The sequence below is a fragment of the Lynx rufus genome, unplaced genomic scaffold (assembly GCF_022079265.1).
Source record: "Lynx rufus isolate CCGP_SWC_20201006 ecotype Redwood Valley unplaced genomic scaffold, mLynRuf1.p SCAF_8, whole genome shotgun sequence".
Taxonomy (NCBI): domain Eukaryota; kingdom Metazoa; phylum Chordata; class Mammalia; order Carnivora; family Felidae; genus Lynx; species Lynx rufus.
Window position 1 is genome coordinate 19,003,510 of NW_025814896.1, and position 22,920 is coordinate 19,026,429.

General features: G+C 56.8%; 1 protein-coding gene across 10 annotated transcripts in view; it reads right to left on the reverse strand.

Annotated features, from left to right (window-relative positions):
- Window positions 1-4,921: 4,921 nt before the first annotated feature.
- The window catches only part of PLCG1 (phospholipase C gamma 1), a 40,854-nt gene continuing 22,855 nt past the window's right edge, over window positions 4,922-22,920 (reverse strand). For 2 of the 10 annotated variants that reach the window (XM_047067805.1, XM_047067814.1), the window contains exons 5-33: window positions 21,956-22,040; window positions 21,776-21,859; window positions 21,508-21,542; window positions 21,233-21,305; window positions 21,028-21,129; window positions 20,663-20,781; window positions 20,491-20,576; window positions 20,296-20,416; window positions 19,385-19,553; window positions 19,148-19,270; window positions 18,964-19,065; window positions 18,697-18,884; window positions 18,260-18,460; window positions 18,066-18,185; window positions 17,796-17,976; window positions 16,833-16,910; window positions 15,952-16,055; window positions 15,630-15,726; window positions 15,276-15,345; window positions 14,641-14,798; window positions 13,221-13,317; window positions 12,856-13,080; window positions 12,636-12,784; window positions 11,712-11,826; window positions 11,464-11,625; window positions 11,258-11,346; window positions 10,975-11,162; window positions 5,556-10,774; window positions 4,922-5,142 (exon numbers count right to left, since the gene is read on the reverse strand). In XM_047067805.1, the coding sequence (XP_046923761.1) occupies window positions 10,732-10,774; window positions 10,975-11,162; window positions 11,258-11,346; window positions 11,464-11,625; window positions 11,712-11,826; window positions 12,636-12,784; window positions 12,856-13,080; window positions 13,221-13,317; window positions 14,641-14,798; window positions 15,276-15,345; window positions 15,630-15,726; window positions 15,952-16,055; window positions 16,833-16,910; window positions 17,796-17,976; window positions 18,066-18,185; window positions 18,260-18,460; window positions 18,697-18,884; window positions 18,964-19,065; window positions 19,148-19,270; window positions 19,385-19,553; window positions 20,296-20,416; window positions 20,491-20,576; window positions 20,663-20,781; window positions 21,028-21,129; window positions 21,233-21,305; window positions 21,508-21,542; window positions 21,776-21,859; window positions 21,956-22,040 (3,364 nt within the window). In that variant the 3' untranslated portion in view covers window positions 4,922-5,142; window positions 5,556-10,731. Of the gene's footprint in view, window positions 10,775-10,974; window positions 11,163-11,257; window positions 11,347-11,463; window positions 11,626-11,711; window positions 11,827-12,635; window positions 12,785-12,855; window positions 13,081-13,220; window positions 13,318-14,640; window positions 14,799-15,275; window positions 15,346-15,629; window positions 15,727-15,951; window positions 16,056-16,832; window positions 16,911-17,795; window positions 17,977-18,065; window positions 18,186-18,259; window positions 18,461-18,696; window positions 18,885-18,963; window positions 19,066-19,147; window positions 19,271-19,384; window positions 19,554-20,295; window positions 20,417-20,490; window positions 20,577-20,662; window positions 20,782-21,027; window positions 21,130-21,232; window positions 21,306-21,507; window positions 21,543-21,775; window positions 21,860-21,955; window positions 22,041-22,920 lie in introns of all 10 variants that reach the window. The other 8 variants (XM_047067808.1, XM_047067812.1, XM_047067811.1 and 5 more) reach the window with 8 other exon arrangements.

Below are 22,920 nucleotides of genomic sequence, written 5' to 3' on the forward strand. Positions count from 1 at the left end.
ACGTGTACTTCTCACCTTCTGGGGACCACCCGCTTCCCAAAGCACCGCGACCACATGATCATGCTCCTCCCGGGCCCAGGCTGGGTGAGTGGCAGGGCCTTTGGGCAAGAAACCCTGGTGGTGGGCTAGGCGTCGTCCTTCTCCCCAACCCCACGCGGGAACTGAACTGCATGGGGCACTGTGCTGGCTTGGCTCCAAGGACTGAAGGTGGTGGTGGCGCCTTCTGCCTTCCAGGAGAGGGGCTGTCTTTGCCAACCCCAAGCCCTTGAGCCCCTGTTCTTCTAAAGTGTCTTCTCTTCTCCCGGGCCCTGTAGGGACCACCTCTTAGTTGTTAACAAGTGAGTACTTGGCAAGTTTTGCACCCCATGTTTGTGTCCTTTCCATCTGAGTGTGAAGCTCTTTAGCCCCAAGGGCCTGTTTCCAGAATTGCCAAGAGTGGTGAGTGATTCTTCCTTCAGAGAACAGACACCTGGGATTTTTCCTTTAGTGTTTATGTACATGCAGATTAATTTATATATACACATAGATACAGGACAAATACTTTGATACTTTACTCAGAAGATGTACATCTGAGGTGTGCACCTGAGGAATCTAGTGGCGTGTGGGTGCCGGGGACAGTAGCCTGTGTTGAAGGCAGTGCTGGGATCCCAGGTGCGGCTGGGGTGGCCCAGCCGGAAACCATCAGTGTCTGAGACACCACCCTGTGGGCCCCGCTCCAAGTCCTGCACATACTGGCCAGAGCGTTGTGTCTTTAGAGAGGGTTTTCTTGGTTATTTAATTTGTGTTCATATTTCATTTACAACCCAAACAGCAAAACAAAAAACGAATTACGTGGTAGACAAGTTGGTGCAGGACATAGGGACCCCGCCTCGGCACCAGCCTGTCTTTGAAAGGTGGGAAAGCTCCGTCCGGTGCTGCCGCCTGGGCGTGTTTTCCTCACAGATGTTCGCTCTCCCTACGCCCAGGGCCACCCCGCACATGGCAGGACCGCCCAGGTAAGGAGCCCCGCAGACTGGATGGTTCCTCCCCCCACTGTGCTCTTGGACCGGATTGGGTAGTGGGGTTGGAGCCTCAGACAATGAAAGGTGAAGGCAAGAGAGACAGGTCAGCGAGCGGGTGGCCCAGGAGATGTTGCAGCAGGTGCACAGGGCTTTGGGCGCTTGAGGAATACGGCTGCCCCGGCACGCGGAAGCACGCTGGCCCGGAACCGGAACTGCACCCCGTGCGTCGGGCCCCTGTCCTGCTGTGAGACATCACTGCGGTTTTGCACACCGCCGGAGGGTGTCTGTGACATCGCCTCCATTAAGAAGGCAGTCTGTGGGCTGTAGAGCTGAGAGAGGTGGGACGGGGTTTCCTAAAGTGACTGGTCGTTCCCCTCTTCTCCCGACGCACTTGGACTTGTCACGGTAGTAAAATCTTTGGTGTTTCTTGTTGCCTGTCTTGCACGTTTGGTTTATTAATACTTTTACACGGAGTTGTAGATCCAGTTCTAATGGGTGAAACTAGATCATCATTCTGATCAGAGAAATCTGAATTTATGATACATACACTTTGCATATTAAAAAAATTTTTTTAAATGTTTTTTGAGAGAAACAGAGTGCAAATTGGGACAGAGGCAGAGAGAGAGAGACAGAGACAGAGACAGAGACAGAGACAGAGACAGAGAGAGACAGAATCCGAAGCAGGCTCCAGGCTCTGAGCTGTCAGCACAGAGCCCAACACGGGGCTCAAACCCACGAACTGCCAGATCATGACCTGAGCCAAAGTTGGATGCTTAACCAACTGAGCCACCCAGGCGCCCCTACTTTGCATATTTTGATTACTTATTTGAATTCTTGACTATTAAAGAGCTTTTTGATTTGAGAGGAGCGTTCCCATTTTCGGGAGTCGAGGGTTCCAGAGTGTTGGATGGCCTGTTGGTGTTTGGGGTTTGGTAGCATCATGTGACTTAGAGCTCCTGGCTTGGCCAAGCTGCGTGGGTGACCAAAGCACCAGGACCTGAAGGCCTGCTTTCCGGAAGGACAGGTGCGGGAGCTGGGCAGGGTGCTGTACTGACGGTGCCGTCCAAGCTGGCCATGGGAGGCTGACCCACCGGGAAGTTTCTGCAGGTTTTCCAGGCTGAGTTGTGGCTCTTATCCTGCACAGGTCCTGTGTTACCTCCCTCTCCCCTCTGGCTCTGGGACATCTGTGCCGGGCCGCCTTCCATGGAGGGTGGGCGTTGGCCTTTCTGGCTGGGTGCTCGCCTTGTCCGCACACCCTCCTCGGCAGCCTGCCTGTGCTGCCCGCTCTCGGCCCTGTTGCCTTGTGTCTGCCTGTTCTCTTCTTGTACCGAGATCCTTGGGTTTGAGCAGCTTTGTCAGTTTAAATGCCACAGTCCACGTGGATAAAGGCACTTTGTAGAAGAGAACCAGCCAAACCAAACCTGAAATTTGGGTTTTTTCTAATTTTCCCCCCTTTTCCTTGCTCAGAGTTTACTCAGGGCAGGTTATTGATTTGACCCACCTTTTGTATTAAGTTTACATTTTCCTTTATCTTATCAATGTGGAAGGCTCAGTTGTAAGCCGGAGAAGAAAAGTCCTGTAGATGTGCTAGGGTCCACACAGCTACTTCCAGGCCAGAGCCAGCAGCTTCCTGGGGCAGGAGGCAAACAGGGCTGGGCTCTCCTCACTACTGCCCGGGGCCGTCTCCAGGTCCTCTGACTCCACTGCTTTGCTGAGGAGCACAGGCTCGCCTAGCCTTCTTCCTGCCCAGACCTTGGGGCGCATCTCCGTGTGGCTTGGGGACCGTCTGGCACCTGAGAAAGCAGGGAGTGGGGAGCCGAGCTTTCTTTTGAATGGACCCCTCCCCAAGCCCGGCTTCAATCTGAGGTAACCATCGTGCTGTTTCTCTGGCCACTTAGAACAGCCAGGCTGTGCGACACCAGGGCTGAGAAAACTAGGCAACGTCTCAACAAAGTGACGGGTTTTGATTTGGGCCAAGTGCCTGGGTAGAGGTGACGATCATGAGTGCCACCCAGGCAAGCTCTAAGTCCCACGTGGAATGGCGAGGCCTGTGTTGTGTACCTTGGCACCGGTCGTCCCAGGAAGGCAGTTCACTGAGCCACCCAGCATCTGTATGTGGGGGGTGTAAAGTAAAGGGCTCAGGGCATTTGGCCCGGGGGGTGATCCAGGGTCTGCTTTTCTGTTCTTCAGTCCTGAGCGCACTTGTGAAGACTGGCCACTAACCTGGCCTGTCTTCACCAGACTGGAGATCGGACAGCCCGGATCCAGTGGGAAGCAACGATTCTACCTGCCAAAGTCCAGAGCAGGGGCAGAAACCTGATGCCCGGCACGGCCTAGGCAGGCACTGGTCACCCCATGGACAAGGGTGGGAGCAAGCACCTGCTGCCTTGACTTTTAAAAACGCTCTCCTTGGTTTGCAGGACCGCCAGGATCCGCAAAGAGCATATGGCTACTGCTCTGCTGTCACCAGCCCCAAGGCTTTAGCAGCCCTCAGCGCCTGGCCCTTGTGGCTGCTCAGGCTGGAGCCAGAAGGAGGGGTCTGCACAGCGAGCAGGGCCCTTCTGGCGGGGGCAGGGGTAGCTGCCTTCTCTTCTGCTGTCTGCTGGGGGCAGGTGGCAAGCCAGGGTACCGGAGAGGGGTCTGAGCGTCCACCTGCCGTTAGTGCCTCTTCTTCTGGAGCCTGGCCCTCCTCTGTGTGCACGTGCGTACCCCTGAGCACTTGAATGTCGATGAATAGCTTTTCCTGGCTAATGCTTTTATAACTCTTGTTCCTTTCCACTGTAAGTGGGTGACTTAGGAGTATTTGGAAGAAGCATTCGGCTGGAGCCGAAGGTAAATTGTCCAGGGTAAAGACTGTTTGGAGTCCCTGAATATAGAAAGCTACAAGTGCGTCTTTCCCAGGAGTCAAACCCCAGAGTAGATACACTGGTGGAGGGTAACAATCTACTCACGTGGTAGCTGTTCTGTCATTTGTGTTTAAAGAGAGAGATGGTCACTCATCCTTGGTTCCTACCCCCACACAGTGACCTCATTCTTGCAGTTTGCTTGAAATGCTGGTGGGGCAGGAGTCCCAGGCTGTGTGGAGCTGGCTGGAGGGGGAGCCAGGCCGCCCTCAGTACGGACCCAGCGTGGTCCTCGGGCCAGGGGAGAAGGGGTGGCCCGTGCAGAGGCGTTCCCGCGCTGCCGCGCCATTTAGCTGTGTCGGGAAAACCCGACTGTGCCATAATCGTTATTACGAAGAAAACGCCAACCAACCTTCCCCTCTCCCCTGCCGGCCATTGTCCATTGAAAGTTAACTGAGCACAGTCTTTGTGGAAGTCAGGGAGGTTGCCAGAGCTGCGGGGTCCTGCCTGAGAGTGCTGATTCCTGGTTTTCTACCATCCATTTACCTTCTGGTCTTCGGAGTGACCGGAGGCCCTGGGAATGGCTGGGGTGCAGTCAGCTTTATAAAGTGCGCCTCCCAGAGAGATGGCTGAAAGACGTGGTCACCTTGGTGCTAAGAGACAACTGCCCTGTTTGCCCAGAGGCAATCTGCAACTTCACCAAACTATACAAGAGGGTCCCCTGACTGCGGTGGCCAGGGTGAGACCAAACCAAGGGGGCACACTCTGTCGGTCAGGCCTGGGTGGAATGGGAGTTCTTTATCCAGAGTACGTGTTTTTAACAGAAAGCCATAACTCGCCTTCGGACAGTGGCTATGCTGAGGTGGGGGTGGGCTGTCCTCTCTGGGCTGCCTCCAGGCCTCACGAGGTCCCCTGTGGGGATGCTGCTATTTCTAAGATGCAAATTGCACATTTCCTAGATTTTGTATCTGTGGATTTGGAGAAGGGAGGGAGCAGGGACAAACTGCGTATACAATTTGATATGGGCCGAAATGGTACTTCAGATCTTTTGATTGTTCCTAAATAAAAACATAAATATGTTTCACATCTGCTGACTTTATTGTGTGGGGGAGCCAGAAAAACTAGAAACGTTTCACATCTGATTTATTCAGTGGGCAAGCCAGATCTTAAGCTTGGATGGATGAGCAAGGCCGTTCCCCTCAGCCCGCTTCAGGAAAGTTCCTCTCTCCGTCTCCCACGCTGCTGTGTCCACAGGCCTGGCTTCTGTGTGACAGAACTGTGAGGTTTCTAGAATTACGCTAAACAGACAAAAGGCAGGAAGGAGTCAGACTCACTGTCATCGGGTGTCTTGTGAGAAGGTGCTGGGAAGTCCTTTTCTTGTCCCTTCCCCCACCTCCTCCCGCCCAGTGAGGAGAATGTGCTCAGAAGCAGAGCACTTTCCTCTTTGCTAAGGGGGTGCTGGTGAATCGGTTAAGGATGCGGAGGCCTTAAAAGAATAGGATTTTTTTAAAAAGCTTAATTTCTGGGGCGCCTGGCTGGCTAGGTTGGTGGAGCATGCGACTCTTAATCTCGGGGTTTTGAGGTCAAGCCCCACGTTGGGTGGCAAAATCTTTTCTAAAAGCCCAGTTCCTAAGATTCAGAGCAAGTGAATCTTGTTGGGGTGACCCCGAGGGCCTGTGACAGGAAAAAGGAAGCCCAGACAGAAAATCACCTGGGGCAGACACACACCAAGGCTGGCCAGTGATTCTGGTCCCAGGTGGACACGGGGGCCTGTTCCCGACTTGATCCTTCCAGAGGCCAGCTGAAGTCTTGGGAAAACAACTTTGTGCTGAGTAAAGCAAGAGCAGCCCGGTATGGCAGCCTGAGCCCGGGGTGAGTGCAGACTCGGGCAGGGGCTTTCTGGGACACAACTGTGGGCAGAGTGGGCAGTGGCAGCCCGCTGTGGGTGGCTGAGCTTCCTGGGGGCACTTGCAGTGGCCTCCGGGCAGGAAACAGAACCCCTGCCTGACTCCTGGGCAGGAGTCCCCTGGGGATCATCAGAGGAAGACCCAATGAGGAGTCTCCAGCGGAGACGGGGCTTGATCTCTTTAACTGAGATGTGAGGAAGCAGGAACTTACTCTGTTCTGTGAGCTACTTTGGTGGGATAACCAGATAGTGCTTATGATGGTTTTTCCCTTCTAAAGAACAGAAATGGCGAGAGAGGACAGGCTCAAACTTAAAGACAAGTGAGTTTTTAAGGAGCTCCAGCCTCCAGATGATGTTCAGGATGTGTCTGGTCAGGAGGTGGGGGGGGGGGGGCGGGGAGGTCTTGTGCCCACGTGCTTGTGGCCACAGATCCTTGTTAATGGCACTGTCCTCAACTGGAGTCAGAAACTGCTCCTGCCTTCCCCCTTTATAGAGGGGTTCTTGCCTGACTCCTCTTTTTGCAGGAGCTTCGGAAAGCTGCTGACCTTGCAAGTAGTGCTGTGTGCACGGGGTGAGAGAAGTGCAGGCCTGCAACTCTGAGCAGTTACTTGTCCCTGGTGTGCCAGCCAGCCAGGAGTGGTTCCTATTGGAGACAGCAGGAGAGGAGACTCCCCCTGCAGGGAGCCAGTCCACTTCTCATCTTTGCCCCTGGTACCATGGACTTCCTCTTCCTGACCGTGGTTTTCTGGTTTCCTCTGCCCACACTTGTAGCGTCTCAACCCTGACCTTCCATTCAGTTCACCCGGGAAAGCTTTTGAAAAATACCTATGCTAGGGCTGTAGGCACGGGTATTTTTTAGAAGCTTCCCAGATGATGCGTAACCCAGTGGGTAGAAACTCGTGCCAATCCAAGCTGCCCCACCACAGGGACGTGGCCCACATGCATGACGAGGCAAGCAACTACGCACCATAGGGCAAGACCTTCAGTCCCAAGTGAGGGTTTCCCCTCACCCCCATCCCTTCCCCTTTGTAGGGCCTCATGGGTCGATTAATGAGCTCAGGTCTGTCTGGAGGAAACAGGAGGTGAAACTGATCTGTGTGCTTGCAAGACTGAGACTTGTCCTGTTTTCTACCAGGAAGAAAGATCAAGGCATTTGCAGTGAAAAGCCAAGTAGTGTAGCCCGGGAGCCTGGAAGATAAGTGTGCCTCAGGTCCATGAAGCTGCCTTAGGGACGTCAGAGCTGTTCCTCTCCAAGTCATACTCCAGAAAGACACTTGTTCAGTAAATGGGGATTCATCCTGATTAAAATAAAAATGGTCAACACCAAAAAGCCAAGGATGTCCTGTGATGACAGGCAGCCCCTAACCGAGGGGTCAGCACAGAACTCTTCCTTCACACTGGACAAGCTCTCCTGGCCACAAGAACCTGGAGCAAGAAAACCCAGTTTAGAAGTTCAGGCCAACTTCCATCAACTCCCTTGTCGCTGGGAAAAGAACCATCCTTTTGAACAGGACAGAGAAGCTCTAGGGAGAAAGCCAAGGGGCCAGCAAGAACCTGAGCAGTGGGCGCTCTGATACTGGCTCTTATATCTAGTTCAGTGGATGAAAGGAAGTATTTTAAACTGATCCCAGTTCTCCAAGTGGGTGGTGCTCAGAGGGAACTAGAATGAACCAGGACTTGCCCTCAATCTGTCAAATTGGGAATTGTTAGGTCTTGGTCTGACTTATCATATAGGAAAGGGATGCTCCGAACCTGTAACTTTTTTTTTGAAGAGGGCGCAAGTGAGCAAGGGGGCAGAGAGAGACTCGGGGATCACCCAGGGTTCATGTTACCTAAAGCAGGGCTCGAGCTCACCCCTTTAAGTGGGCCTCAAACTCATGAACTGTGAGATCATGACCTGAGCTGAAGTCAGGGGCTTACTGGCCGAGCCACCCACATGCCCCTCAGAACCTGTAATGTAACTCTTAATCAGCCTTGGACTTAATCTTGCTCTCCATGCTTTGGTACGTGAATTATCACACCAGTGATACACTAATTACCATCTTAAGAACCAACTGATTACACTTACCTGCATCTTTTCAGGATCCCTGGGCTGGCTTTTTATGCTCGTCCCCATCCATCCACCAGGCAGGCAGCTCTGTGTGTGGCATCATGTTTGACCTACACCGGCACAGACCACCATGAAAACAGCCACAGGAAGGTAAGGGCAGTGCCTTTTCAACCACATCTGGGCAGAGATTTGGTTGCAAGCTATCGAGGCAACCAGAGTGGCACCCGGCAACCTCCTTTTGAAAGGCGGAGGCTTCTGTGAACTGGGAAAGGGCTCCGGCTGCATCCCCGCTCACCAGGGTTGGCAAGCTGCAGGGATTCGGGCTGCTGTCCCCGGACATCCTGTCTGCAGGGGAGCTGGAAGAGCAGGTGTTCTCACCCCACTCCGTAGCCCAGAGGAGGGAAGAGATGCTTGACCTGGGAAGTTGCCAAAAACTTCCCACCTGCCTGTACCGCACAATAACCACCTGACAAGTTGTCTCCAGACAACCGGCTTCCCGGGGCCCGTGAAAGAGCACCGAAGTTAAAAGGACACGGGGCCGATTTATGTGGCAGTCAGATCTTAAGAGGCCAGCACAACTGGCAACTGAGGCCGAATGAGGGCAGTGGGCTTGCGTGTGCCAAGTGCCAGCTGTGCCGAAGGGCACCCTTGTGCCCACGGGCCTGCACCCCTTCGTGGGGCTGCCTTCCCAACCTTCCCGTCTCCTTTCCAGGGTCTTCTCACCAGCTCAATGGAAGCAGCCAGCTGCATGGTGACCGCTCCCTCACCTGCCCACACAGCGGGCCGATCCTTAACCCTTTTCTGTCCCTAAGGGAACGCACACTGCGTTGTCTTTGCCTTCCAACAAAAATCACCTGACCAGAATAGGCTTTGCTGTTTTCCTCCCACCCCTGGCCCGTTCCCGACAGCCTTACCATCTGTAGCACAGCTGTCCCCACGTGTCGGGTGGTCGCCGGCCCCTCCCTGTGGCTCTGCTCCAAGGTTGCCCTCCAAAGGTGAGGAGCAAGGAGAGTCACTAACTTTGTTACAATACTACTGAGAAGAAAAATAATACTGCTGTTCTTTTCAAAAGGAAAGCTTTTCTAATAAAATTTACGATTTTTGTTAATATTCTGATTATAAACCAAACGTTGGCAGCCATATGTAGATATGTTTGCTATGGACAGGATTGCGAGGTCATACTTGCAAAGACAACTTTAGAATTAGTTTAAATAAACCAATACATTTTCTCAGAAATTGTATAATTTCCTTCGGTTTACAATCCATGATCTGGGAAGTTTAATGCAATGTTAAATAATTTACTTTCTACCCTAAAAGTAAACTATAGAAAACTGAATCACTATTAGGATTGAATAACAAGGCTTTAACGGCTCAGTGGTTTTTCTTAAGAGTATATAAATATATAAATCTTGAAAAGGTAACACTGTTAGTTGAGCTGTAAAATCCATAAAAATAACAGTTCTGCCACAGTGCACAGACCAGTTCATTCGTTTTGCTTCCCCCACCCCCCAACCAAGCAGCTTTCCGGTTAGAAGTGGAAGACAGAGAAAATCATACATCCTATGTGAAATAATGAACATGGTAGGAAACGGTGTGCAAAAAATAACCTTTAAAATTCCATACTCCAACATCACAGATGCCCAGCAAGAGGACTTTCAACTGGTTTAATGAATATTTGGGCTGATCTCCACATCCTCCCACAGTGCTGTCCGCAGACTCAGAGCCCAGGTCTTATGCTGCAACGGGGAGAGTGGTCTTCGGTCTGGAACAGGACGGGGGTGGGGGGGAGGGGTCCCCTAGCCGACCTGCTGAAGGGTGCCTTGAAGAAGGGCCTGTCAGTTGTGTGCAGGAGCTTCCCGAAGGTACTGGGGAAAATCCCCGGCGTGGCCTGCGACCTGCTCCTCCGTTCTGGCCACGCCGGCACCCATCTCCGACAAAGGCCTCAAGTCCGCTGACCTTGCTGTTAGACCTTCCATTGCTCGGTGGCCTCTGCGTCAGAGCGAGGCACGCCCTCCCAACGTGGCAGGAGCTGCTGTGCTCGGCCAGCACGGCCACACACTCGTCTACCCTAGTGAGCAGGTCCGGATTCCAGGCTCACATCCCGAGTGTCAACCTTGGGCTGCCTCCCGGCTTTGGGCAGCAGGCAGGTGGTGCAGCCCAAGGCAGGGCAGGACATCCGGGTCCCCCTCATCCTCCCATGGTCCTGAGGGGCTGCTGTCCCCATTCCAGGCAGCGCCCTGGGCCTTGGCCTCCTCAGGCCCCTCACGCAGTGGCCTGCAGGGCGACCCTCCATGGCCCACAGCAGCCTGGCTTGCCCAATGCTGCTATTTCTAACACGATCCCCTGTATCTTGGAGGCTGGGCTGTGTTCCCAGCCACGGGCAACATGCCCTTGTGCTGTGTCCTCTTCCTTGAGCAGGGGGGGACCCTCTCCAGGCAGGTCCTGTGCTCCTCTGCCCTGGCTCCAGGGCCAAACCGTGGGGGCATCTACCCCCACCCCTGCCCGGCTGGGGTTTTAAAGCTACAGGACAATGTAAACTTGGGTTTGTTTCCCTGGCCCCATGAGGCTGCTGCGGTTCCTTAGAGCCTCCTGTGCCACAGGCTGAGGCAGCCTCTCTCCAAGGGGCTGCAGCCATGGTCCTGGCCCCATAGATGGAAAGCTCCATCTCCAGAAGTCAGGACCAGAGGTGTGTGCTTAATTAATTTGAGACACAGTACAGTGTTTGCCTTCCCCCAGAGCTGGGGCACGGAGGCCCCGAACAGTAAAACAACTCATTAATGGCTTGGTTTTGTCTAGCAGTCACTGCTGGAATCCAGGCTCCAGGCTACGGGGCCAGGAAGGCTGCCACGACAGGCCACTTCTCAAGAACCCGGCTCACGGCACTCCACGAGGTGCATGGCACCCGCTGCTCTCAACGAGGCTGGCACACAACTAGAGGCGGTTGTCCCCGTTGACCCGAGTCCTTCGTGGGGCCCTGGACACAAGGAGAGAGTGTCCTTACCAGCGGTGGGGCCTCAGAGTGCAGTGGGACAGCCCAAAGCCAGACAACTGTAACTTCCACCCACCCAGGAGGCAAGAGAAGGACCCAGAGGGGCAGCAAGCACTTCTTCCCATCGCTCCCACCATCCCCCGCCTCCAAGCTGCACACTGGCCACCCATCCTCCAGCCCCTCACCTCCGTTCCCGACTGTCAAAATGGTCTGCCAGATGCTCTTGGGAGATACGAAAGTCCTCAAACGGCTGCTGGTAGCGGGCTTCAAAGGAACCTTCCCGGCCCCGGCCATGGAACAGCTGACCCGAGGCATCGGAGCCCCGCTCGCGCAGAGACATACTACTGAAGGGACTGATGTCACCGTTCTCCTGCTTCAACAAGGGCGGTGCACGAGAGATCAGTGCCTCCCCGGGGCCTTATGAGGCTGCTGCCTGGCTCCTCCCCAGCCCCCCTTCCTCGTGCTCACCTTGGCAGGGAAAACCTCGATCTTGATGAGCAGGGAGGCCAGCTCCAGGTCCTCACTGTAGTTGTTCTTCAAAGGCACGGCTCTGTATCCTAGGAGAAGGCCTGGCCCTCAGCCCAGGAGGGAGCCAAGCAGGGGCCTGCGCCCCCCCACCCCCCACCCCGTCCCCAAGCTAGATCCCGGGCACTGTCTCTAGGAAGGATCCTCACCTGCCTTCAAGCCCTTTACTGGGAAGGTGGCCTGAGCCAGGAAGTTCTGGTCACTGAACATGTCCTCCTCATACACCACAAAGCGCAGGAAGGCGAATTCCGGGTTACTGATCTGGAAGTGGAAGGGCTTGGCGGGCCAAACAGGGTTCAGTCCGTTGTCCACTGCAAAAGTCAGGGCAGAAGGCCTCAGGCCACCATCAAGAGAGGACAGGGTCACTGGCGTGGTTGAGTGGGGAAGGCAGACCTACCCACAAATTCTGTCTTCTGTTTGATGCTGTCATACTCTGCTCCGGCCACCTCAATCTCCACAAAAGGACACACGATGCCTCGGCCATTCTTCGGCAGGTGCCGGGCCCCCAGCACCTGTAAGGCAGGGTAGAGATGGGCTGGGGGACTGTCCTTTCCACTCCCTCCAAGTCCTCACTATGCAGTGGAGGCAGTGCGCCCTCTGCTGGGCCCCAAAGACATGGCCCACTAAGTGGCTCATGGCATCAGGGGCCTGAGCAGTGGTATTATTGGAAGAAGCTTCAGCCAAACTTCTCATGGGAGTTTCTGCAATCTACTTCATCAAACTCATGTCTGTTTCAATATGCAAATCTTTTAAGTTACTTCCCCACAAGGTTAAAAAAAAAAAAAAAATCGAAGTCTCTTCTCGGGAAAGCAGTACCCACTCACCTTGTGCTATCCTCACCTCCTTCAACACTGCTCAGCCCCACCCGCCCCGCACCCCACAGCTTCTCACCAGGGGGCATCAAGTGCTCAGGGACTGTTCTAAAAGAGAGCTGGGGGTGGGGGTCACTCTCCCTCAAGCCCCGTTCCAGTAAGTGCCATCCCGCTGGCTCCTGCGGATAGCTCACCACGGGCCCTGGTTTCCTGTCCTGCCAGGCAGCGGCTACCCATGGCCTCACTGGACAGCCTGACTCTTCAGTGCCAAGAACTGGCTGCATTTAGCCCACCTGCCTCGGGCTTTCGCCACTCTGGGCCCAGCCCCACGGTGGAGACTTGCAGCTGCCTTCCTATCTCAGAGGACGGTCACACCTTCCTCACGCTCAGGAGCCAGTTCGGTGCCCCCCGCCAGTCACACAAACCGGCACCCCATCCCTGACTCCAAAAACGAGCCCCAGAAGAGCAACCCCTGCCCACCCTAAAGCCCACAGGCGAGCACCACCCACCTCGATGCAGATGGCATATGGCTCCAGGCCTCGGAGGCTGCTCTTGTCAAAGGGATCAAAGGCCTCATCCCGCATGGTGCTCGGCTGCAGCACGTAGCCACAGTGGCCACCGGCCATGAAGAGGGCCTGGTTCATCTGCATAGGCTTGTCTGAAAGAGCCGAGTTACAGTGGACTCTGGCCCGATGGCGCCCCTCCCCACCCCACGGGGCACCTTCTCACCTGGGGTCTGGAAGTTGAGAGCCACGAGCTGACTGCCACAGATCCACATGGGCAAGGGGTCGTAATTGGAAGAGTCCAGCCGCTGGCCCTTGGGGTAGATGCGGGAGAGCTGCAGCCGGTTGTACTGGAGAAACTTCTTGCCTTTGGCCTTGTTCACGTATTTCTCAGCCTTGGTTTCCGGGAAGGACGACATGTCCCGGTAGCAGGCACGTTCTGTGCCAATCTCTGGGCCAAACAGGGAGAATGCTTGCAGAGCCCACCCACCCGGGCAGCTCCCCCACCCCCCATACAAAGGGACAAAATGTACGTCTTCCACGTACATGGGAGGGCGCCCAAACACACCCCCACCAGCCCTCGGCCCTTACTCTCTTCATCAAAGGGAACAGGCCGACAGTAGACAACCAGCTCGGAGAGCTCCAGGGCGATCTTCTTCCTCCGCTCCATCATCTTGCCCTCCGTGAGCTGGTGACACACACACATGGCCTGATGCCCCACCCGGAAGGATGCCCCTGCCAGCTTAGGCATACCCACAGTGCAGGTACTCTCTAGGCCCTGCCCTGTCCCCCGAATCTCCCACACCCCACTGGACAGTACACCCCAGAATCCTCCTTCCTTTGCCCCCAAGGCCACACTTGCCCTCCTAGGACTCTTAGAGGCTGATGTCCTCATCACCCACACCCCAGTGACAGCTCAGGGTCCTGGGGTTGGCTGCACTCTTTGGTGATGCTTTGTGACCATCGGGTACCCAGCCTCCCTTAAGCAAGGCAGCCTCCTGTGACTTCAGTGGGGACTCAGGTCTCTGGCTCGGTCTCAGGTCTCGGTGCTGAGGAGACTCCTCCCACCTTGCGGGCCTAATGGCTTCACACCCTCAGATGCCCCCCTGCCCGACACAGCCACCTACCCACCGTGGCCACTCACAAGCGCATCCCGTCCTGTCCTCATAGCTCCGGAGGCCCACTTTCTTCCATCAAGGGCTCCTACACTCACATTCTTACTTCCTCTTCCAGCCCAGACCCCAGAATCCATCCCCTCAACCAGCCAGTCTGCCAATAAAATCCTCAGCACCTTCTGTTCTCTTTGCGGCTCACAGGTACCCATCCTCCAAAGCAGCCACAGACCTGCCTTGTCGCCCTCCACCCACACCAACCACCCGGGGAATGGCCATCACACAGAATTCCCTTAACCCCTGTGAATACATCCTTCCCTCCGCTCCCCCAGGCTCAGCGGAAGTGGCCTCCCTCCTCTCTGCTGGCTCCTCCTACAGCCAAGCGTGAAAGCTGGCCCCAGCTCTAGCCCCATAGAGACCCACCACCATGGTTCCTAGTAGTGACACTAGGGCCATTTGCTGCTGCCAAAACCCCGGGCACTTTCAGGTTATCGTGCCCGTTGGTACCTCTGCAGCCCTCACACATCAGATACCATCCACCTCTCGGCCCTGCCCTTCCAGGCTCCCCCTGCCACCAACACCCTCCAAAGTTAAACCCTCTCCCCACTCCACACCACCCATTCCTCCCAAGCCTCTGGGCACCCGCTCCTGCTTCCAGCACAAGACTGCTCTTGCTCGGCCCATGTGTGTCCAACTGCCGACCATGCAGATCCACAGGGCGGCCCACGGCCGCTATCCATCTCTGTCCTGAACAAGCCACACGGCCTGCTGTGTGTGTGTCTGTGTGTGTGTGTGTGTGGTTTCCTCCAGGTCCCAGCCTAGAGGCAGGCCTGGTGCTGCAGGCCTCACCCCCAACAGGTTCACATGCTGCCCACCTGCACCCCACAGATGCCCCTTACCCTGGCGTCTGCCGTCTGGGCCACTTCTCGGATTTTCTTCACCCAGTCCTGCAGCTCCTCTTGTGAGTCAGCAGCGACATCCAGGGACCAGTGCGCCACGGAAGCCATACTGATGGAGAAGACGAACAGCCGGTTGTTCTTGCCCTCGGGACGGATGGCTGGGAGAGCAAGAGAAACAGCGCTTGGAAAGACGTCCCCGTCCCCCACACTACAGCCCAGGCACTGGCTCGGAGCCCCTCACCACCTGCCCTCCACCCCACGGGGTGTGAGGGAGGTGATGCTGCGCTGCCAGGAGAGGCGACCAGGGCTCAAACCCCGGTCTCGTGCGGGTCACGTGCCCCACCCTGTCTCCAAGGTCCCGTCACACCGTGGCCCAACCTACAAGGACTGTGGAGGTCAGCTAGCCTTCCGCATCACCCAGTGCCTGGCTCAGGGTAAGCATGCAGGGGGTCAGAGCTGGAGGTGAAGAATCGAGACTGGCGTGTCAAGAGAGTATCCAAGCACAAGGAGAGCTCAGAGTGAGGACAGCCTTTGGGAGGCCAGCCACTGGCTTCTTCCCACAGAACACAAAGGGAGCCACAAAGGAGAGCCTGACCCTGAAGAACCGTGGGCTGGAGAAAGAGGCGGGGGCTCACCAATCTGACAAGCTGGCACATCCAAGACCCCCCGGAGCAAATCCCCCAAGGGGCTGTTCTCGTCCAAGTGCTGTGGAAAGCAAAGCCCATGGGTCGTCAGCACATCTGCTTTACATAGATGCATGGGAGGAGATGTCTGTGTGCGTGCAACAAACACACCTTAGGCACACACCCATGACAACACAAACACAGCAGGTGTATTGGAAACTGCGGACCCCACAGGGGTGTGACAGGACCGCAGGTGACTGGTGGCTGTGCATGCACAGGTACACCCAACACTGTGTGTGATCGGCATATGCACAAGAAGAGTCTGGGGACGGGGATTCTGTCGCACCAACATGGCTCTGCTCTCACCTCCCTCTCAGGCTCCAGGGCTGCGGGGCTGACCATCTCTTCCACGTAGTTTGACGGGAACCACAGCTGCTTCTTCCCACCATAGTCCCCCCGCCACCTGTGGAAGCCACAGGGTGCTGACCCCAGCAACCACTCCAAACTCCCACAAGGAGGGTATCCCTTGTCAGAGTCCCCGCACCTACGCCAGGCTGCAGGAGCAACGCTGGTGCGCAGGTATGTGGGACAGACACACCACGACAGCACAGTGGCAGGTGCACAGGGGGCCCCCGCCTCCCAGCCCGCCACACATGCCAGAGGCTTTGGCTCTGGGGACCAGGCTCACCAGCCACCTTCTTGCTTCTCCACGTTCTGGATGATGGCGCTCTTAGTGAAAGTCAGCTCATCCTCTCTCTGGGCCTTGTAGTCAAAGAGTGCTTTGACTGCACACTGCAGAGGGGGAGACACTGGTTAGAGCAGGCAGTCTATCCTCACCACTGTGCTGACGTGGGGCAGCCCACCCAGCATAGTCCTCGCCATGAGCCCTACAGGAGGCTCCAGGACACATGTGACCCAGGGCCTCTGCCACGGAAGCTCCTCAGGGTCCAGGTGGAACATTGCAAGCCCCTCAGCCCGGGCCACAGGGAGATTCTTGAATCTCCCCCAGAAGCCAGGGCTCACAGGCTAGGAGTGTCTGTAGGTGCCCTGGGTGCCTCCCCCAGGACCTGAAAGCCTATGGGCATGACTGGGACCCCATCATTCCTCATCTGGAAAGTAGGAGAAAAAACCTTGTCCCAGGCTCCCTGGCTGCTGAGGGACAAAGCACAACTCCTTACTCCTTAGAGAAAAAAGCAGAGAGAGAAAGGTCCTTTCCGAGGGATCTGCACAAGATAAGGGAGTGAGCAGCAAAGAACAAAGTTTCTGGCCCTTGTGGCCGACCCCCGCCCTGCTGCCACCCAGGAAGTAAATGAGACTTACCCTGAGGAGCAGTTTGGAGGGGTCAGTGTTGACCCCTAGGGACAGGGACTGGGAGGGGGTCAGCCCCAGGAGAGCTGTGGTCAGACACCAACCACACATCTCTCACAAGCTCTAAGGACTCGGAAAACCACAAACACCACTTCTCCACAACGACCACAGATGCACCCCTCCGCCCCCAGCAGAGAAATACAAGCCCAGAGCAGCCAGGAGCCTCTCTAGCTTCCTGTGCCCAGACACCCGAGGTCGTACCTTGAAAGTCGGCATAGGATTCGCCTCCACATAGAAGCCTGGGTTGCGGCCCTCATACAGGGCCCCGTAGTCCGGCTCCTGGAAACAGGACCGAATGGTAGATGTTAACACCCAGAGAGAACAGGGGCTGCTGGCTTCCCTGTGCCCCTCAGTTGGTGAGGCAGGCCTCCACATGGCCTTCCTCTCCAAGCCAAGTCTGCCCCCTCCCCTGGCACCTGGTCCACCGGCATCTTGGACCTTAGCAGCACGGCTTTGCCCTTCCCTCTCTCCCAAGTTCTTAACCCTTGAGGCCCACCCCGTGATTCCGAAACCTCTCTGTTCCCGAAGGCCCAAGGTGCTGCCCGACATTCTTGCTTAGTGGCTCGCTCACTCCCCACTGGGCGCCCCCACCCCACGCTGCCTATCCATCAGCCCAGCCCCGGGCCCCAGTGTGCACAGTCCTCTCTCTGGTCACCTGTGCTCACCAATGCCAAGTCTCAAGCAGACCTCCCGCCCTAGTCCCCATCAGTCCAAGTCCTGAGCCCTCTCTGTCCCCGTGCCATCTGTGTAGCCTTCTACCTCACATGCCTCACCCTCATGCCTCTGCCTCCTGGAGCCAACTCCCCTGCCCTGGCGACAGTCCAGTTCACACCTCCTGAGTAAGCTTCTGGCCTTGGGCCTACCTTTCCCTGCATGAGCTCCTGGACCGCCTTACCCCACACCCCGGCTCGCGGGGGCTCTCTGCTCGAATGCCTTCACCTAATGCATGCCCATCCTCGCAGACACGTTCTTGTGGAGGACATTCCCTCTGGGACACCGTCCCGGCACCCGCACCATGGCCCCTAGCTGGGCAGAGTGACCCTCCCAGGAGCTCCTACAACATCCCTGGCTTCTGTGTCCCACATACCGACTGTCCTGCCACTGCCCAGCAGCTAGCCCAGGGTCACCCTGTCCACCACGCCCCCTCAAGCACTGGGCCCTCACAGCTGTGCCGATCTTCTCCAGCGCCTCCTCGTTGATGGGATAGCGCAGCTTCATCTTGCGGTACAGTGGGTGCTTCTCATAGTAGCTGATGAGGTCCACGAGGCTGTCGAACTCTGAGTTGCCCAGGACAACCGTCTGGCCCTCCTGCTGGACGCGGCAATGCTTGATCTTGCCCTCAGCCCTTAACACAACAGCCACACAGGGTCAGGGCAGCCCAGACTCAGGCATAACCCCACACCACCTACAGTACCCTGAGGCCACACCCCTCACCGGAAGGAGATGGCGTAGGAGTTGGGCTCATTCCGTTTCCTCACCAGGAAGGCCCCATCCCGGGGGACGCGCATCAGCATGTGCTCGGCCTGAGCTCTGGTCAGGCTGGCATGGTACCACCTGAAGATAGGCCCAAGTCAAGCCCTGGCCATCACCTCTCACGTCCCCCACCCAGCCCTCGGCCCCTCCCTCACTCTTTGCTCTCGTGGGCATTGGTCTGCGGGACTGGCTCGGAGAGGCGCATCTCAAATTCGTTGCAGCGTAGGGGCACCTGCTGGTAGTGTGTGATGAGGTCATAGAGCGAGTCAAAGACCAGGTTGTCTGTCAAGAAGAACTTGGGGGCCCCAGCGTCCTGCCGAGAGTGGATCCGGCAGTGCTGGACTTTTCCATTCCGCCTGAGGGAAGACAGGGAGGCAGTGAGGAGCAGGCCGGGCCCAAGCGAGGTACCTAAGTTGTTCGGGTGTGGGTGGCCCTGCAGGAGGGCTTCAAAGCACCCTGAAAAGTATATGTGTGTGCATGCATGTGATGAGATCACGTTCCATGGGAGAGCCTGTGACAGAGACCAACTACGGACCGTGGTGGTCTCTGGGAGGTGCCGCGTCAGAGTATACACGCGCCAGGAGTGGGTTACCAGAAAGAGAGTGTATAGTCGCCCACGAAGGTCTCGCTCTCTCGCACGAGGAAGGAACCATCAGGGGCCCCGGTCTCGATGCAGTACTCGGTAAGCAGGCGCTCAGCGATGTGCCGCCCATCCCGTCCTGCCCCGAGCTTCCCGTGGAACCATTTCTCACTGGAGTGCAGCTCTGTGCTGCCACTGGCCTGTGGGGGGAGGGCAACAGCAAAGACACTCAGTGACTCTGACCCCAGCCCAGCCCCCAGCCCTGGGCTGGCCCCTCACCTCCTTGGGCTCCTCCTCATCCTCGTTGCCCTGGTCACTGCTCGTCTCCTCAGAGTAGTAGATTTTGCTGCTGGTCAGGACGAAGTAGTGGGGATACCACTCCTAGAAGACAGAAGTGGGGCCCATGAATGGAGCCCTCCTCCCGCGGTGCCCCTCCCCATGCTTGGCCTGGCCTGGCCCTCACGTGGTTCACAGGGTCCTCCAGGTAGAGGATGCCATTCTTGATGGAGTTGCTGATATCGTTCTCGGAGTACATCACTGATGTAGGCACCTCTTCATAGGCACTGCCCTCTGCCAGCTTCTTGTGCTATGGGGACAGGCCAGGACATGGCAGTGCCCCCTAGTCCCAGCATCCCTCCTCCTCACCCAGGCTGCAATGGCCTGGGAGAGGTGCTGGGAAGTGTGGGGGGCTCACCCCTACCTTGATAAGGATCTTCCTCTTGAGCTGGTTGGGTGAGGGGAGTCCATCGGCAGCGATGTCCACAGGCTTGGTAAGGAGTGTGTCCCCAAGCACCTTCTTGAAGTACTGTGCCATGTTCCTCTGCTGGGCAATGCTGCAATGGTCCTCAATGGACAGGATGACCGGGTACCTAAAGGGTAAGGAGCCAGTGCAGTGACAGAGGCCTTACAATTCTGAGGGATCAATGCTTAGTCCAAACACCCCCTCAGAGAAGGAGGTGTTAGGGACCAAGGCCCTGGAGGCCCTGTCTGTAAGAAAGCTACCCAGAGAAGATGCTGGCCTTGGTTGCTGGAAGGGTTAAGAAGGTTCCACAGGGGCACCAAAGGGTGCAACAGGAACAAAGGGGTGGAACCCCTGCAGACAGAGGTCCCCAGAGTTGGTCCAGCTATGGGGGCTCTCCCAGCAGTGCAAGAGACATCCCACACCAAGAAGGTAAGGAGAGACAGGAATCACCCTCCAGTTAGTTGCCGGAGCCCCCGATGATCCCTTCAGTGAGGCATGAGAGACTAGTGAGCACAGGTAGGGGTGAACAGGAATTGCAGGACAGCAGGTAGGGATGTGGACAACTCTCTGGGCTGTGAAGGGAAAGGGGTTGGTAGGACAATGGCCTAAAGAGACCACTGGGGTTAAGGAAGTGTTTTTTGCGGACGGGTAGAGCTTTAGTTTGCTCCACAGGCTAGAGAAAAACCATTGAAGAGGGTGGACCATGGATGTAAGAAACAGGGAGGGGCTTAGGAAGAATGGGTCAAGCAAACAGCAAGAGGACGAAAGAAAAATGGGGCATGGGGACAGGGCACTGGAGGGGACCCTCTGTCACAGGACAGAGCTGGAGCCAAGCTGACCCCAGCCCTCCTCCCTTCTCTCCCACTCACTCTGAGGCCACAAAGGCGTGCTCCTTGATAGTGTGCAGGACGTCTGAGAACTTGATCTTGGTGGTAAGGGTGTGTCCATGGTAAATGACTGGCATCCCATCTGGGCCATCCCAGCAGTCCACTGGGGAGCAACATGACCACAGTCAAGAGGGCAGGCCCCCCCAACCTCCTCCCCCAGCCCTGGCCCTCACGCACACTCAATGCAGCGACAGCCCATCCGCAGGCAGCGAGCGTATGCTTCCAGGGAGGACTCGCTGGAGAACTGGTCCCCGGTCAGGTATCTGGACAGGGAAGGAGAGGCAAGCGTGGTTGGGTGAATGCCTCCCTCCCAAGGGTGGGCCAGGTGGGGCCCAAGGGAGGCACTCACGTGTTGTGGGAGGAGGAGATCCAGTAGTGGGAGAGGGGGTTGTTCATGGTTTCTGGGCACACTGCATCCAGCTGTGAGTTCCACACACTGTTCTCTTTGGAGAACAGGAAGGTGACAAACTGTCCAGGAATGGGCAGGAAAAGAAAGCCAGAGTGAGCCCCTACCCCAATCTGCTGGCATGGCAGTGGTGGGAAGGAGAGAATGCTCACGGTCTACTGTGGTGGGCCAGGAAACCAGTGTGTGTTGGGGGGGGGAGGGTGAGGGGAACGAGGTAGCTAGCACCCCTAAGGAGAATCTGGCTCCTAGGACCCAGGTGGGCTTCTGGTCGGCAACCCTCATTCTGGTGAGTAAAAGGCAGGGCTCACCTCATCCAGGAAGAAGTACGGCTCTTCAATCTCTCGCAAGGGGTCTCGGAGAAAGCTGAGCATAAATTCTTGCACCTGAAGCCGGTCGTCGGCCCACAGCTCCTGGTGGGGGTGGGGTGGTGAGGAGCGCACGAGACGCGGCCCGTGACGAGCCCAGTCCCTACCCCCCAGCCAGGCACCCTGGCACCGCCGAGCCCAGCCATACCCCCTGGTACTCGAGGAGGAACTGCTGGAACTCAGGAAGGGACACGTGACAGAGCTCCGGCCGCTCCACCGCCCTGTGGGGAAGAAGGGAAGTACCTGGCAGCCAGCTGGCTGGCACAGCCCACAGACAGTGAGGGGCCCCTCGGAAGGCAGAGCCCAGCTCCCGGCCAGCACAGCTGCCCCAAAGGGTCCCGCATGGCTCACCCCCTCCCAATGCCTCCCACCTATACGGGGAGGGACCAGGGGAGAACCCTACCGCCCCACTTCAAACCAAACCTCAGGGCACTGGCTTCCAAGAAGGGGAGGTCCATCTGCAGGAGACAGAACCTGGTCAGAGTGAGAGCCCCTGGGGAGGCCATGTGGGAAAAGGGCTTTCAGGAAGAAAGGCTGGGACAACAGACAGGGGTGGGCCTCAAGAGGAGAAGAGCTGGAGAAATGGCACCCAAAAGCCCTCAAGCGGGGCAGCAGGGCTGAGGCAAGCAGGGCGGGGGCTGGGGTGGGAAAGCAGGGGCAGGGGCCATGGGAGGGCAGGTGGCTCATGCACCGTCTTCTGGGCGCTGTACATGAGGCTGCGGTACAGCTGAGCAAACTGCCCATAGGTGATGTCACTGCTGCGCTGCTCCAGGTCCTGCATGGCACAGGACAGGGCTCCGGTCAGGCCCACAGCAAGGGGCTCCCGGGCTGCCCCCACTGCCTGCCTGTGGATGGCCTGAGAATTCCCTACCGTCAGACGCTCTCGGAGGAAGCGCATGTTGGGGACCCGGTAGTTGACCTGGGACAGCATGTTCTTCAGGTCCTTGGCTGATATACTGAGGAAAGAGGGACATCCCCAGTGGCATCACCCAACCTCTCATGACCTCTGACCTATGGGCTGAGTCCACCTGGGGTTGGACAGGTAAGCACTACCCTTGGACCTATGTTTCTGATGGGGAGACTAAATCAGAACCCTTGGGGTGACCAAGAGAAGTCCCCTCCTTTCTCTGGGCCTCAGTTTCCTCATCTGAGCAAAGAAAAAGGTCATGATTCTGGCAAGAAAGGAGCAAACAGGCCCAGGGAGGTGGGTCAGGATGGGGGAGGGGAGCCAATCTTTAGGTGTCAGGCACTCAAGCCTGTACCTCTAGTCCCCCAGGCTCTCCCAGAGGCTGTTGGTCCACCCAGAACACAGGGAGGCAGCCTCCCCCTGCTGAACTTCCAGGCCCCGCACAGCTTGCTCACATATTCCCTGTGAGGGGCAGCTCAACAGTGATTCCTCCCCAGTCACCCTGGAATGCTGGGAGTTTGTGCCTCAATACCCAGAACTGGTGGCGGTAGTAGGGGCGGGGGAGGGCCTGCTCAGTGAACTACCACTGCTGGTGACTGGGCACTCTCCTGGGGTCTGACGGGAAAGTGTCCCTGCCCTCCGGGGCCCAGGATTTGGGGATAGGGGACACTGCTGGGCCCTGGCAGCAGAATGGAAAAGATGGGGGAAAGGGGAGCTTTCCCCTCCTCCTCCTGCTCAGGAGCCTGGCAGGCAGCAGCAAAACTTCCTTCCAGGATCCACCTCTGTACTGAGTGGTCTTAGCTGGTGCTGGCAAGTGCTGTTGAGCAAGTGCCTGCTCTCTGCAGGCACCGGCTCATCTCTGACCCCCAGTCACCAGGAGGGAGACCGTCAGGGTCCTTGCTTTGCAGGTTAGGAAACTTGCTGCATCA